At 41.6% G+C, this 16905-nt stretch overlaps 1 protein-coding gene across 1 annotated transcript in view; it reads left to right on the plus strand.

Annotated features, from left to right (window-relative positions):
- The window catches only part of POLR3B (RNA polymerase III subunit B), a 256879-nt gene that overhangs the window by 185698 nt on the left and 54276 nt on the right, over positions 1-16905 (plus strand). The window contains exons 22-23 of the mRNA XM_082257170.1: positions 6350-6467; positions 7141-7283. Of these exons, the coding sequence (XP_082113296.1) occupies positions 6350-6467; positions 7141-7283 (261 nt within the window). The remainder of the gene's footprint in view (positions 1-6349; positions 6468-7140; positions 7284-16905) is intronic.

A 16905-nucleotide genomic window follows, 5' to 3' on the forward strand; every position in this document is an offset into this window, starting at 1 on the left:
TTAAATAAAGCAACCATGATCCCAGTAGAGGAATCATTGTTCTTTAAGGACCCAGCTGACAGGAGTGGAGGCTGTGGCACGCAGCATGTTTACTATGGCTGGTTCGGCATTGTGCCCAGTCTTCGCCTTGGCCCTGTTGTCTCAGACCCTAACTGAATGGGTCAAGCTTTTGAGCCAGGGTCTGGGGAATGAGCAGGTTCCCGCTGCTCATGTTGATTTAGCGGTCCAGTTGGTCCATGGGCTGCAGTTTATTTGTGATGCAGCTTTGGATACAGCTCTTTTGCTATCCAAACTTTGTTTCAGCGGTGGTGATTAGGCGCTTACTGTGGCTTAAGAATTGGTCTGCAGACCAAGCCTCTAAGAGAGCTCTCATTGATCTGCCCTTTCAAGGCAATCGCCTGTTTGAGGCTACCCTGGATGACATCTTTAGGGTCCCACAGAGGAGGGAAAGAGTACCTTCCTGCCACAGTCAAGGAAAGGGAAGAAGCCACGTCTCAGGGCCCTTGTTCTCAGCCCATAGAAAATTATTTTGTGCTTCTGGGATGGAGAATAAAGAAAGTAGATCTTTCAAATGTTCCCCGGGAGGTTCCAAGGAACCATGGTCTGGTAAACCTAGAGCTAGATTCCCTGGACCCGCAGACAAGACCCCTTCATTATGAAGGGCCTGCCCTCACCCATTATTGGGGTGGGGGGGACATCTTCACTGGTTTCCGGCCCCGTGCACTTCTTTTGTTTCCTTTGGGGGTACCCAGAAAGGGGGGCAAAGTTTGTTCTTTTCAGGTATTTTAGGTCCTGAGTCTCCTTGTGCCTTTTTAATTCTTGCAAAGGTTTAGGTGAAGTCCGACTTACCTAAGATCCCCCCTATCCCTGTCCAGGTAATTGATTTACCTAGGTCTGATTCTAATTCTGACCAGGGTGGTCCTTCTTCTGAACAAACTTCAGAAACCACAGGCCGCGATTCACTGGCTGTTGTCACACAGATCGATCTCTTTTGTACGATCTCTTTTGCCGCCATCGGACTTGAACTTAGTGCTCCCGGTTCTCAAGAAACCTTAATTTGAGAATATTCTGGAGATTCCGTTGCCTATGTTGTCCCAGAAGGTGACATTCTTGGTGGCTATTACCTCGGCCCATAGGGTATCAGAGTTGGTGGCACTATTCTGTCGTAGTCCCTATTTTGTAGTCCATAGGAATAAGGTGTTTCTTTGTCCCTGTCCATCATTCCTGCCCAAAGTTGTCTCTCACCTCCTTTTGAATGAGGACATTGTGTTGCCTTCCTTGTGTCCCAAGCTGGCTCATCCTAAGGAATTTGCTTTGCATACCTTGGATGTGGTTCGTGCGATTTGGTTGTATCTGGCAGCTACAGAGTTCTTTCAGAGGTCAGACTCGTTTTTTGTGGTTACGGACGGACCAGAAAAAGGTCTGGCCGCTTCTTCGGCTACCATCTCCAGATGGATCAGGCAGACGGTGATTCAGGCATATTACATTAAAGGTCCGGTTCCTCCTCTCCCTGTCACGGCGCATTCTACTCGGGCGCTGAGTACTTCCTGGGCCTTCTGTCCTCAAGCATTAATATCTCAAGTTTTCAAGCCACTCGTCGGCGCATACATTCACCAAATTCGTAGGTACTTTGGCATCTGCGGATGCTTCTTCTGGCCACAAAGTTTTGCAGGCTGTTTTAAAAGGGGCTGTTCCCTCTTGAGGGGTGTATTTTCTTTACATTTTTATTTTTTCAGAAGGGGCTCCTGTGACCCGTTTAAAGCTACTGTGTCCTGGTTGTGGGGGTTTTATGTTTAGCCTTGAGTTATTCTCCCCACCCCTCATTTTCCCTTTGGCACTGCTTTTGGATGTCCCAGTAGTTATGATTTATGGAGCGTTGTCCGTCGAACGAAAAGAGAAAATGGGATTTCTCTGACTTTGACGGACACAGCACCCACCCCTCTGGAGTTTTGATACTTCTAATGCTGCTTGCTACTAAACTGATCATCTAGAGCAGAGAGGGGGGTTATATACCAGCTGAGAGTGGCTCATTGGCGTAGCCAGGTGTTTTTCGTTCTGCCTAGTCCTACTTCTGGAGGAGGCAATATAACCCAGTAGTTGATTTATTGAGAACTGTGTCAGTCGATGAACTCAGAGAAATGGATTTTACGGTAAGTACAAAAATCCAATTTTTTCACATTTTTGTGTATGTAAACAATGAAATTATCTTGCTATTATTTGTCTGTTAATGTACCTGTTAATCCTGAGAGAAATTGTGTTTGCTAATAACAACCTGTGCTGTCTGCCCATGCTGCTCTGTTACCAGTTAGCTCTCTTTCCAGCTATTTCTGTGAATTACAAAACACCCTTCCCAAGTTCAGAAGAAGAGTGTGAACGCTGTCCTGTAGTCCTGTCCTAGGGTTACAACACTTCCTCCATACACGCAGGACAGTGAGTGAGCTTGGTCATTCTAGGACATGAAAGGATGTTGCATCCTTGTTTTTGGGTTTTAAATACTCTTTAATGTTCACTTTAAAAAAAAAAAAAAAAAAAACAAAAAAAAAATGCTCATTTTTATTTTTTTGTAGGTTAATAAAAGTGCATTTATTAATTATTTTTTTATTTTTTTTGAGCCTGTAAAGCATTGCACCAGTGATCAGCAGATCACCAATGCCATGCAGATCTCCTGCAGGTCTGTCAGTTTATTTGTGTGCCCCGTATGGTACTGACTCTGTGGTAGTTCATTGTGAACTACAAGCCGACATCCACAAAGGATGTTGGTACTTGTAGTTCGCTCATTCACAGAACTCTGTAAATGAATGAAGCGGCCGTGTGGGTGGGTACCCGCACAACCGTGCTGATTTAAAAACTGACAGCTAGTATAGGGAATTTCTCCCCATACTGCTTTTACAGGGAACCCTAACAACGGGTGGAACATGTAACATGTTCCCAAAGGTGAACCTATCCTTTAACCCTTTTTAATGCTGGCGCTGTAAGTACTGTGGCACAACATTAACAGGATTTTAAACAAATAACTGCAATATGTGCAGTGCAAGGTGTGGTATCTCTAAGCAACCAGGATTAGTTTATTACATTCAGAATATTTAAAGATAACTCTGTTTTCTGTGGGTTGCTGCACATTGCTGCTGCTTATTTTATAACCTATTCTATAAGTCTATTGCATGCATGATATATATATATATATATATATATATATATATATATATATATATATATATATATATATATATATATATAATGATATACCTCGCGCTTAAAATCTAAAAGGAGTAGGCTAAGATTGCTGCACCTTGATAAATTAAAAAATACTGGAAACAGGCAAATAATAAACAATTACAACGTGCGCTGTCTATCACATAAACTCCGCTAATTAATTCAGTGACAAATCAATAAGTAAGAAAATACAAAAAAAAAAAAAAAAACTAAAATTATATAATCTAGTGAAGAAAAAATTGTCCATATTATCAATGGAATTCAAACAAAATCAATCACCTGCTGTAGGTTCCAAATATACGTGCAAGTAAAATACATTGCTTCCCAGTTATAAACGTTTTCTAGTGCTCCACCCGTGTTAAGAGATGTGCCTATTACCGGCATTAAATGATCTCTAAATTATAGGAAGTCATAAACATTTCTAGATGCCAAATACTATATGCAGCTCCTTGATTACTGGCCAACACACCGCTCAGATGGATGGATGGATCACATACAGCACAGCCTTGACACCCGGCTCTCTCCTCACACTCAGACAAGGTTTTGTATGTGGACAAGCAAAAAGCAAAAAACTCATGGTGCAGCAGCATGTAAGCTTTAAAAATGTATTAGAATAGCTATTGCACTAACATTTATATAAAAGCAGTCAAGCGGTATAGAGGAAAAATAAGACTGTGGATTGCCCCAGCAGGTCCGGATCACATAACGTCTCCACTCCTGTCTCCTTGTCTCGTTCCGACGTGTTTCCCCATTAAAGGCTAAGTCTAGGAATGGAGGATCCTGCATATAATATTTGGCATCTCGAGCGGTTTATGATCTCCTATAATGTAGAGATAACTTTATTCCGGTAAGAGGCACATCTCTTCACACGGGTGAGGCACTGGAAAACGTATATCACTGGGAAGCGGTGTATTTTACTTCCACGTACTATATATTTGGAACCAACACCAGGACATTGATTTTCTTGAATTCCATTGATAATATGGACATTTTTTTTTCCTCACTAATTGATTATACATTTTTGGTTTTTTTTGTGTTTTCTCACTTATTGATTTGTCACTGAATAAATGAGCTGAGTTTGTGATAGTGCACGTTGTAATTGTTTATTACATACATGAAACCTAGACCGGATACAGGAGATTCAAATCAGTACAAATTATACAGTTTAATCATGTTGCAAAATTGTTGCGCTCAAAAACTGTTACAACACTTTTAAGCCTCATGCACACAGCTGTATAACGTGCACAGTCCCTGTAATGACATTCCCAGGATCCGCTGCTGCAGCATACAACAGATAGGCATTGGAAGAGGTGATCTTGTGCTGAGAGTTGTGTAAAGCACTTTGAACGCACACTACCTGTGCATGGAGTATATCCCCTGCTGATTTTGTATGTTTGCCCACTGACAAATGATCAGTCTATAATTTTAATGGTAGGTTTATTTTAACAGTGAGACACAGAAAACCAACAAAAATATCCAGAAAAACTAATTTCAAAAAATCAAAAAATTGAGTTGCATTTTAATGAGTTAAAATAAGTATTCAACCCCCCCCCCCTCCCTGTCAATCAACAAGATTTCTGGCTCCCAGGTGCCTTCTACACAGGTAACGAGCTGAGATTAGGAGTACTCTCTTAAAGGAAGTGCTCCTAATTTCAGCTTGTTACCTGTTTAAATAATAAATATCAATCAATCAGATTCCAATCTCTCCAACATGGCCAAGACCAAAGAGCTGTCCAGGGATGTCAAGGACAAGATTGTTGAACTACACAAGGCTGAAATGGGCTACAAAAGACCATCGCCAAGCAGCTTAGTGAGAGGGTGACAACAGTTGGTGCGATTATTCGCGAATGGAAGAAACCACCAAATAACTGTCAATCTCCCTCTGACTGGGGCTCTATGCAAGATCTCACCTCATGGAGTTTTAATGATCATGAGAATGGTGAGGAACCAGCCCAGAACTACGTGGGAGAATCTTGTCAATGATCTCAAGGCAGCTGGGACCATAGTCACCAAGTAAACAATTGGTAACTCACTACTTCTTGAAGGACTGAAATTATTAAGCACCCGCAATGTCCCCCTGCTCAAGAAAGCACATGTTCAGGCCCGCCTGAAGCTTGCTAATGAACATCTGAATGATTCGGAGGAGAACTGAGTGAAAGTGTTTAGGTCAGATGAAACCAAAATCAAGCTCTTTGGCATCAACTCAACTTGACGTGTTTGAAGGAGGAGAAATGCTGCCTATGACCCCAAGAACACCATCCCCATCCACACTGTCAAACATGGAGGTGGAAACATCATGCTTTGGGGGTGTTTGTCTGCTAAGAGAACAGGACAACTCCACTGCATCAAAGGGATGATGGATGGGGCCATGTACCGTCAAATCTTGGGTGAGAGCCTTTTTCCCTCAGCCAGGGCATTGAAAATTGGTCGTGGTTGGGTAATTCCAGCATGACAATGACCCATAACAGCACATCCAAGGCAACAAAGGAGTGGCTCAAGAACATTAAGTTCCTAGAGTGGCCTAGCCAGTCTCCACACCTTATCCCATGGAAAATATGTGGAGGGAGCTGAAGGTTCGAGTTACCAAACGTCAGCCTCAAAACCTTAATGACTTTGAGAGGATCTGAAAAGAGGAGTGGGACAAAATCCCTCCTGAGATGTGTGCAAACCTGGCGGCCAACTACAAGAAACGTTTGACCTCTGTGATTGCCAACAAGAGTTTTGCCACCAAGTACAAGGTCATGTTTTGTGAAGGGGTCAAATACTTATTTCACTCATTAAAATGCAAATCAATTTATAACTTTTTTGAAATACGCTTTTCTGGATTTTTTTTGTTGTTCTGTCTCTCACTGTTAAAATAAACCTACCAATAAAATTATAGACTGATAGTTTTTTTTTTGTCAGTGGGCAAACGTGAAAAATCAGCAGGGGATCAAATACTTTTTTCATCACTGTAGATGCCTGAAAAAAAAGTGATACAGGAAGGAAAGTATTTTTTGGTAAAATTCATGTAAGAAATGGTTTGTGTAGCAATCAGAGTTTTTTTTTTTTTTTTTTTTTTGTTTTTCTTTTGGCCAAAGATGAGCTTTTCTGTTAGTATTGAAAATTGTCTAATGGTGCAAATTTCTGTGATCAGGAGAAAAGGTGGAAAACAAGCAGGTCCTGGTGAACAAATCTATGCCGACTGTCACCCAGACTCCTCTAGAGGGCAGCACTGGGCCGCAGCAACCGCAATATAAAGACGTTCCTGTAACGTAAGTCTCTTTGAGCTGTTTTCAACTTTTGTCTTTGTGCAAGTAGAAATAAATGCCAAATTGTAAACTTTAACAGAGTTTCTACCTATATGTATTTTCCCCGGTGGTGGGTACCTCCTTTAAGTGGATGATGGGGAGGCAAGGGGATCTGTGTCAGGCTGAGTCCCAATTATTAATGTCCAGCAAAACACAGGTTAAGAGCTCCAGAGGATGTAAACGGTGCTGGACAGTATCATATTTTCAATCTAGCATTTTCATCAACGTTAGCATTTTTGTTTTTTTGTTTTTTTAATCTGCCTTTACTCTTTCCTTTTTTTTTTAAGTTCTGTTATCTCTTAAAGGTGTAATAAACACAAAAGCAAACATTTATTATAATGCAGCTTGCCTAGGAGGGGATTCCCCTCTGGAGAAATGTCCTCTCTGGGACAGGAAGTAAATGGAAATATTCCCAGGGGAAAGCAGATGAACTTTAAGGAGCCCGTTTGCATTGTTTAGATTACCCATCTGTAACAATGCAATTTCTCTCACTTGTTTTAGTTATTTTGCTCATCTTTCATGTCATTCTAAGCTCATCAGGGAAACCGGGAAACTGAGAAATCTATGGTTGTGAGCTCAAGTTTGAAAGTAACTTGAAAACTATACAGCACTTTTTTTAAATTTACCATTTCCCTAGGTATAAGGGGTCTACGGAGTCGTATATTGAAAAAGTCATGATTTCCTCAAATGCAGAAGAAGCTTTCCTGATCAAGATCCTGCTGAGACAAACAAGACGACCAGAGATCGGTGACAAATTCAGCAGTCGACATGGACAAAAAGGTAATCCTTTTTTTTTGGGGGGGGCCCTCTCATAAAGTGAAACTCCAAGTTTAAAGTGATTGTAAAGTTTTTTTTTTATTTTGTTTTATTAAACAAAAATAAAAAAAGTTATACTTTACCTGCTCTATGCAATGGTTTTGCACAGAGCAGGACTGATCATCCTCTTCTCAGTTCCCCCACTGGTGCTCCGGCCTCCCTCCCCCCCTGCTGAGTGCCCACATAGCAAGCAGCTTATGGGGTACTTGTGCACGCTTGCTCCCGAGCCCCATTCTGTCTGTCCACAAGACACACAGAGCGAGGTCATCCCTGCTCCCTTGTCTGCTGTGATTGAGCCAATGAGGAGGGAGAGAGCCTCGGCTCTCAGGCACGTTGCAGGATCGAGATCGGGCTCATGTAAGTATTTAGGAGGAGCTGCATGCGGAAGGTTTTTTACCTGCACCACTTTAAGAAAATCCCCTTCAAGCTAACCAAATATATACAGGCAAGAACTTCCACAAAGCTTGTTTCAGATAGTTTTCTTTTTGTGGATACTACCAGGCTATTCCATTGCACTTTCTGAAGTCTTTAAAACTCAACTCCAGGCAAAGTGCTTAATATAAAGGTGAAATGCATATACTGTATAGGATCTAGTCTCTGTATTTCTGTCCATCTATTTCTGAGATTTTACACAGCCTTGACAGACATCAGACCCAGCCTGGTGAATTGACTTTTCTCTAATGCAGTTAAAGAATTCAGCCAGGTTACCTCCCTGTCTCAATTCTGTGATTGGAAAGTTAAGAAGCAGTAGCAGTTAACCTCTCAGTTCACACTGCTGTCTCCTTCTGTCAGCATCTTCACTATCAGAACATGTGCATGTAGCAACTCATTTGGCTTCTATTGCTGCCCCTACCACTTACTGCCTAGGTGCTACTGTATATATGCCTGTGTTATGTTTAAGAGCTCTAATATGTGTAGCATTTAAACTAAATGTGAAAACCCATGTGCAGTAAACGTATGGGCTTTACCTGGGATGCCGTATTCTGTGCAACAGGTTGGCTGTAGTTAGACATAAGACCTGACCAGACCTTTAGGAGAGGCAGGGAGACACTGCAAAAGATGGAAATTCTTTGGATTACTGTTATCCTGGTTGCAAGCAAGTGAAATTGGAAGGTTTCACAGTTAAAGTGGAACCAAAGTCTCCATCATGGTAATCTCAGTGGAGGGGCAGGGCTTTGCTTACTTATGTTGACTAGTGATTTTATTACAATGTAATAATCAAGCAACGAGATGCTCAGAAAGCTCAAATTCACAGAATGTATAAAGTCAAATGCTCAGGAAGGAATTGTTCCTTAAAAAATCGACTGTAAGGTACCCACATCCTGTGATAACGTATGTAAAAACAGAAAAGGGAAAGGGGGTTGGGGCAACAGGGTTTTCTTGGTACCGGAGACCTCACAATGGATTAAAATCACAAAGATTTATTACAAATTATTTTACGTTTACAAAACATATGGGATAAAACACAGAACAAGGGGGTATTAGATTTGTCCCTCTATATTGTTGTACTACACACACACAGTGGATTCACTTGTGCCAAGGATATTCGTTCAAGGAAGAGATGTGAATGAAGTCGGTCAATACTCAACATTTTTTACAGAATGGATGAAGCAGGGGGATCTTTGCATTGAGGATCCTCAGGTAGAGCTTCCTTTTAAGCAAGGAGAACAGTGAGCAGCACAGTAAACCCATCACTAAACCTCACTCCAAATCTAGGAAGACTTGCAGTTAAAGGCAGCGGTGCCTTCTTAGATGATCTTACACTGCAGATATTCAGCTATAATGCTTTAAGCACAGGAAGTGCTCTGCTGTTTTTCAGGAAGAAATCTGCGCAAAGGGTAATTTTTTCAGAGTATGACTTAGGGTACAAAATGTAGATGTTCCTTATGGCATAACAAATCTTCACACTTGAGTGTTATGTTGCACGATTTCCAAAACATAACAGCACTCAAGATGAAGAATCTCATTCTCCAAGGATCTGTTCACACCTGAGTGTTTTATCACCCATTTTTGAAGCTCCAAAAAGTACATGAGCTCCATAGGGGCAGAATCACATAAAATTATTACACAATAATGTGAATATTTTCTGTACTATAGGCTGTGCATATGGGGCAACAAATGACACCATGAAACTACATGATCAATGCACATTCTTAGAAGATCAGAAACACAAGGTGCTGGTAGGAAGGCTTGTATTTGCCTTTTATATTTTCCCATGGTCACTTGCACACATATGAAGAAGAAAGCCTCTAAATCAATTGGCTGCTATATGTAAATGGTGGACTTACATTTTAATACAGGACCACTTTAAGCATCCCATATATTGGTCCCGCCTCCTACCTCATCTCTATTGCAGGTAATATAATCTGCAACAGATTTAGCTATCCATGTTGTCTAGGTTAGACAAATATGGGTATTTGTCATTGGTTCCCAATGATGGTAAGAGTGCAAGAGCCATATAAATGCAGTACATGATAGTACATTTTTCCTTTCTGGCTATAGTTTTTTGAACAGATGTGTTACAGACATGTTATATGACCAAAGCATATCCCTCTATAGCGTGTGCTTGTCTAAATTAAGAGTACCAAGTGTAATTTCTGTCTGCTGCTGCTTTTCTCTGCTATCAGCATAAGTCACTTCTGACAGGTTTTCCTGACACCAAGAGAAAAGTGGTGACAGGGGAGGGACCTCCAGCTGGTTGACAGCCTCAGCTCTGTTCCTGAGTGCTGTGTAAAGGTGGGTGTGTCCCCTCCCTCCAATCAGCTCTCAGAGCTCTCCTCACTGAGCTCTGCAGAGTGTAACTTCAGCTCTCCGCGCCCCTTTATTTTGGCAGCTCAGACGAGCTCTAAATTCTGGACTTTGAATGGATGTAGAGAAGACTGCAGGTAAACAGATGCAACCTAGATTTAATCTGTTTATCAACTGAGGCCATTTACTTTACTGGATATGTGGAAGAGTTTACAAGCACTTTATGTGTAGTTTGATTTACAAAAAGATGAAGTAAGGCAAATGGGGGGCCTAGACAAGGTAGCAGTATTGGGCTCCCACATCTCTACAATTAACATTGATAAGGATTGCATTAGGCACATAGAAGATGCCTCATGTTCTGTATTAGCATGATCCCATCAGACAAAAACTGCCGTCCTTATGAAATGACAGACGGATACACAGCTTTGACTGATTGTGACATCCCCTGGCTTACGTCCGGAACAATGAAGACTGTGTATGTGTGTGTATGTATGTATGTATGTATATATACAGTGGGTACGGAAAGTATTCAGACCCCCTTAAATTTTTCACTCTTTGTTATATTGCAGCCATTTGCTAAAATCATTTAGGTTCATTCTTCTTCCTCATGAATGTACACATAGCACCCCATACTGACAGAAAAACACAGAATTGTTGACATTGTTGCAGATTTATTAAAAAAGAAAGACTGAAATACCACATGGTCCTAAGTATTCAGACCCTTTGCTCAGTATTTAGTAGAAGCCCCCTTTTGATCTAATACAGCCAGGAGTCTTTTTGAGAAAGATGCAACAAGTCTTTCACACCTGGATTTGGGGATCCTCTGCCATTCCTCCTTGCAGATCCTCTCCAGTTCTGTCATGTTGGATGGTAAACGTTGGTGGACAGCCATTTTTAGGTCTCTCCAGAGATGCTCAATTGGGTTTAAGTCAGGGCTCTGGCTGGGCCATTCAAGAACAGTCACGGAGTTGCTGTGAAGCCACTCCTTCGTTATTTTAGCTGTGTGCTTAGGGTCATTGTCTTGTTGGAAGGTAAATCTTCGGCCCAGTCTGAGGTCCAGAGCACTCTGGAGAAGGTTTTTGTCCAGGATATCCCTGTACTTGGCCGCATTCATCTTTCCCTCGATTGCAACCAGTCGTCCTGTCCCTGCAGCTGAAAAACACCCCACAGCATGATGCTGCCACCACCATGCTTCACTGTTGGGACTGTATTGGACAGGTGATGAGCAGTGCCTGGTTTTCTCCACACATACCGCTTAGAATTAAGGCCAAAAAGTTCTATTTTGGTCTCATCAGACCAGAGAATCTTATTTCTCACCATCTTGGAGTCCTTCAGGTGTTTTTTTAGCAAACTCCATGCGGGCTTTCATGTGTCTTACACTGAGGAGAGGCTTCCGTCGGGCCACTCTGCCATAAAGCCCCGACTGGTGGAGGGCTGCAGTGATGGTTGACTTTCTACAACTTTCTCTCATCTCCTGACTGCATCTCTGGAGCTCAGCCACAGTGATCTTTGGGTTCTTCTTGACCTCTCTCACCAAATCTCTTCTCCCCCAATAGCTCAGTTTGGCCGGACGGCCAGCTCTAGGAAGGGTTCTGGTCGTCCCAAACGTCTTCCATTTGAGGATTATGGAGGCCACTGTGCTCTTAGGAACCTTAAGTGCAGCAGATATCTTTTTGTAACCTTGGCCAGATCTGTGCCTTGCCACAATTCTGTCTCTGAGCTCTTCAGGCAGTTCCTTTGACCTCATGATTCTCATTTGCTCTGACATGCATTGTGATCTGGAAGGTCTTATATAGACAGGTGTGTGGCTTTCCTAATCAAGTCCAATCAGTATAATCAAACACAGCTGGACTCAAATGAAGGTGTAGAACCATCTCAAGGATGATCAGAAGAAATGGAAAGCACCTGATTTAAATATATGAGTGTCACAGCAAAGGGTCTGAATACTTAGGACCATGTGATATATCCGGTTTTCTTTTTTAATAAATCTGCAACAATGTCAACAATTCTGTGTTTTTCTGTCAGTATGGGGTGCTATGTGTACATTCATGAGGAAGAAGAATGAACTTAAATGATTTTAGCAAATGGCTGCAATATAACAAAGAGTGAAAAATTTAAGGGGGTCTGAATACTTTCCGTACCCACTGTATATATATATATATATGTGTATATGTATGTTTGTGTGTATTTGTGTGTAATATATATATATATATACATACATACATATATATACACTTTGTTTTAGACTATGATTGTAGTCTTTATTTTAACTTGTTATAATGAATTGTTAAAGTAGCAGATAATGTTTTTTTTTTTTTTTTTTTTTTCTTAGGAGTGTATAAGTTGGCTGGGCCAGTCCACTACTTAGAAACAAATTTTTCATTCCCCATCTTTCCAGCCAGCATGAATTGAAATCCTCCCTTCTCCACCCATTTAATACCTCTAGGCATCAGTGCTCACCCCTCTGATCTGCAGATCTTTGTTGGAGGTGCTAATCCGTTTTCACATGACAGACTGAGAAATGCTCTTAAAGAGCAGTCATATATTGGTTTCTTTACATCAAAGCCACAGCAGACTCTCTCTTATTCTCCTTCACGTTGTACAACTTTAGAGGAAAAGGCTCCAAAAAGAAAATCTGGGTGTTTAGGAAGCTGATTCCTTATCTGGCATTCACAAAGTGTGTAGGTCTTTTGGAAAAGCTTGCAAGCCAGGGAAGGTGTTGGTTTTAGAGACCGATTCCCTTTCTGTCTCCTGGCTATAATACATTGCGTAAAAGGATTGAAAGCTGCGAGTGATTACATTCTTTTTGGTTTGTTCATTTGCTAAGAGTTATCAATTCTACTTTTCCCAACTGGTTTTGTTTAAACGTCTATCCTTTTAAAATTGACAGTCTACCTAGGAGTGATTTTAATTTTTTTTTTTTTTTTTTTAAGTTAAAGGCTTGCTCTCAGTTCTATTGTAAATCTTGAAGACTCCAATTGCAAGATTTCTACTCCACTTCCCCTACCCCATACATAGTTTTTAGGCTCTCCCCCCCCCACCATGACATTTTGGGAGTGTGTGTGTATATGTATGTGTGTATATGTATGTGTGTGTGTGAAAATATATATATATATATATATATATATATATATATATATATATATATATATATAAAATTACTGTGCGGAAGTTTTCGGCAGGTGCAAAAAAATTTGTAAATAAAGAATGCTTTCAGAAAAAGGTTTAATCATTTATTTTTATCAATAACCATGGAAGTAACTGAACAGAAGAGAAATCAATTTTTGGTGTGACCAGCCTTTGTCTTTAAAACAGTATCAAATCTTCTAGGTAGACTTGCACACAGTTTTTGAAGGCATGTAGGTTGTTCCAAAGAACTAGTGCATAGTTGAGCCGCTTAGCCTTGTTTTCATTTCCTATGCATGAAAACATAGGAACTGGAGTGCAGAAAACTGGCAACAGGTGCTGTGGACTGATGAGTCAAAATTTTAAATATTTGGCTGCAGCAGGAGGCAGTTTTTGTTCGCTCTAGGTCTGGAGAGCGATACAATGTGTCTGCAGACAACTGTGAGGCATGGTGGAGGTTCCTTGCAAGTTTGGGGCTGCATTTCTGCAAATAAGGTTGTATATTTGTTCAGGACCGATGGTGTCCTCAATGCTGAGAAATACATGCAGATACTTATCCATCATGCTATACTCTCAGGAAGGCATGTGGTTGCCTTAAATTTATTCTGCAGCAGGACAACGACCCCAAACATGCAGCCAATGTCAGTAAGAACTATCTTCAGTGTAAAGAAGAACAAGGAGTCCTGAAAGTGATGGTTTGGCCCCCAATGAGCCCTGATCTCATCAAATCTAAGAATAAATAGAGACCGAAGGATTTGAGGCAGCCTATATCCACAGATCTGTGGTTTCATTCTCCAAGATGTTTGGAACAATCTGCTTGCCAAGTTCCTTCAAAATCTGTGTGCAAGTGAACCTAGAAGGACTGAAGAATTGATGCAGTTTTGAAGGCAGTGAGTGGTCACGCTTAATATGGATTTGATTTCTCTTCTATTAATTTACTTTCCATTTGGTTAATTGCCAAAAAACTATTACAACTTCTATTTCTAAAAGCATTCTTCATTTACAGCATTTTTCACACCTGCCTAAACCCTTTGCACATCTATCTATCTATCTATCTATCTATCTATCTATCTATCTATCTATCTATCTATCTATCTATCTATCTATCTATCTATCTATCCTTTTTTAAAGTGATTGAGAAGTCTTAAAAAACGAAAAAAAAAAAAAAAATAATAAAGTCCCCTTGCAAGTAAATGGCATAATGTGCTAGTATGCACCTCACCCAATTTTCGGTTTGTGGGCTCTGACCATTTGAATGGCCAAGCCACGGGTGTCCCAATCGCGCCATATTTACTGACGTCACTGGCTAAAGAAATTGTGAATATCTCCCAAACAGTGCATGTTTAGGGGGTATTCATTGCTTTATTATATATACCTGTAGGTGCAAGTGACCAAGCAGTGTTTACTACCGCTTTAAGATGGACCTGAAATTGGCTTATTTTGAGGTTTTGTGCATGTTAAGTGATTAAAATATTGTGCATCCATTTTTAAAAGTGAAGCACAGCCAAAGCTTTTTGGCTATACTTCTCTTGTGGGTCACAGGAGCATGTTTACTTATGTGTACTAGGGTTGTTGGTTCAAACAGCCAACCATGGCACTACCTGCCTAGACTTTGCATGTTCTCCCTATGTCTTCATGGGTTTCCTCTGGGTACTCCGGTCTTTCCCACACTCCAGAGACTTGCTAGTAGGTTAATTGGCTGCTATCTAAATTGGCCTTAATATGTGTATGGACTGAGGAACAGGATGGCGAGGGGGGGGCTTTCTCTCCTGGGTTGATCTGGCTTGTAGGGGGCCAGTCCCCAGTTGTAGGTAAGCTCTCCCCAAGCTGTCCAGGTTCTGATGTCTGCTGGTGGGGATAGGCTACATTTGGTCTGGCCGGGGGCTGAGATTGAAAGAGCCCGTAGTGTAAGTGCCCCTGGGGTGGCAGCCCAGGGGTGCCTTAATTTCTCACTGGTGAGGGGCAGCTCGCTGTGAGTTCTTTTGGCACCTTGGTCACTGCACTATGCACACCTTTTTCACACCTGCCTCTTGGGACAGGCCTTTTGGCTTGCACCAGAGGAATTTTTTATTCCGGCTGGAAGGCCTGCCTTGGTTCTTCACATGGCACCAAAGCACTTTCCCCACTCCCCTTCCCCACTTTTTTGTTTGTCTGTCTTTTTATTTGGAGTCCGTCACCTTCACTTTCACCTTTTTTTCTTTATTTGCACGACGAGAGTGTGTGGGTCTTCGGGCCCAGCCTTAAGTCTTGGGAGGGGGTGGATATGGCCTTTTGGCTTAGTTCGCCCTCTCCTATGGGGTCTCCCTTCGGGGGAGCCCTACTTAGTACTCGGTGGGGGCTGTTTCGGCAGTCCCCCTGAAGAACGGGGTCTGTCTGGTTTCGGCCAGATAGACCATGAGTACCTTGTGTCCCTGTCAGGAGTCTTGCGCCCCGGGGGACTGAGGTTTCGGGTCCTACCTCTTCGGAGGGAAGACCATTCGATTTCGCACACCCTGTGCTTTTTTGTGTTCTCACTTTGTGTGTGTGCACTTTTTTATGCACCGGGTGGAGTCTTTTGAGTGTGTTGCACACGCTACGGGCTTTAAAAAAAAATGTGTATGTATAAATGTGATACCTTTTTAGATTGTAAGCTCTGATGTGAATATGGGACTGATGTGAATGTACAATATATATGTAAAGCGCTGCATACATTGTTGGCACTGTATAAATACTTGTAATAAATCCCAGCAATATTGTCAGGATCAACCCTGCTGCCAGATTGTCAGCTTCTTCTGCCTTTCAACACAATCACTGTCCTCTGCTTGGAGCAGATCAATTATTAAGTGATAAGCGGTCATTTGGTTGATCAGTCCTTGGTCCTAAAGTGGTTTTAGGACAACTGCAGCATGGAAGGGAGTATGAATGTGTTTTATTGTAATTATCCCATACTTCTCCTTTAAGGCATTGTTCAGGGTCAGATCTACTTTACAAATGTCTGACACAGATCAGCCCTCTGTTGCAGCTTCTCATGTTTGTAACTTGCTATAAAGTTTCTGCCTGCAGCAGATGGCTAAAGTTTCAGCTTAAGGAAAGTGCATGTACCCAAGGGTATCTGAATCTGGCATAACGCAAGTTAACTTACCATATTTATACTGAGGAAAGTTCAAGCATTTATTTGTTCATGTGTCTGTCACAGGCTCTTGCTGCAGTCTCACCTCGTGCCTTGCTACAAAAATTTTCCAATGTTGCAGTCTGATCACTGAGGGATAGGAGACTGAGGAAATGCTTTTTCTTTTGTTCACTGACCGACACAGCTCCATGTCTTCTAGACCCTTGGGCTTATGCTGCTCTCTCTTCAGAAGTAGGACTAGACAGAAACAATTTTGGCTACGCCCCTGAGGCAGTCCCAGGGGGGTATACCATCACTTCCTGCTATAGGACTTCAGTTTTTTCTGCCTAGTCAGGAGTAAGAACCTGGCTCTTTGCTGGGATCTGCGGTCCTGGCATTTTTTCCTTTTTAAATAGATTTTTTTTTCCTTTTTCTTTATTATTTTTGTTCCTGTGTTGCCCGAAATGCATGGTTGGAATACCTAATCGCTTTGCTAGGAGATATCCCTTTGAGGATTCTGTCCTGAAGAAACAAACGGTTCCACAGTCAGTGGACTCTCAGGTTTCCAGGCTAAATAAGTCCACACTTTTGAGCTGAGGCTCTGGTCCATTACCTTTTCACCAT

This window comes from Pelophylax lessonae (genome assembly GCF_965119305.1).
Source record: "Pelophylax lessonae genome assembly, chromosome: 4".
In the NCBI taxonomy this organism is placed as follows: domain Eukaryota; kingdom Metazoa; phylum Chordata; class Amphibia; order Anura; family Ranidae; genus Pelophylax; species Pelophylax lessonae.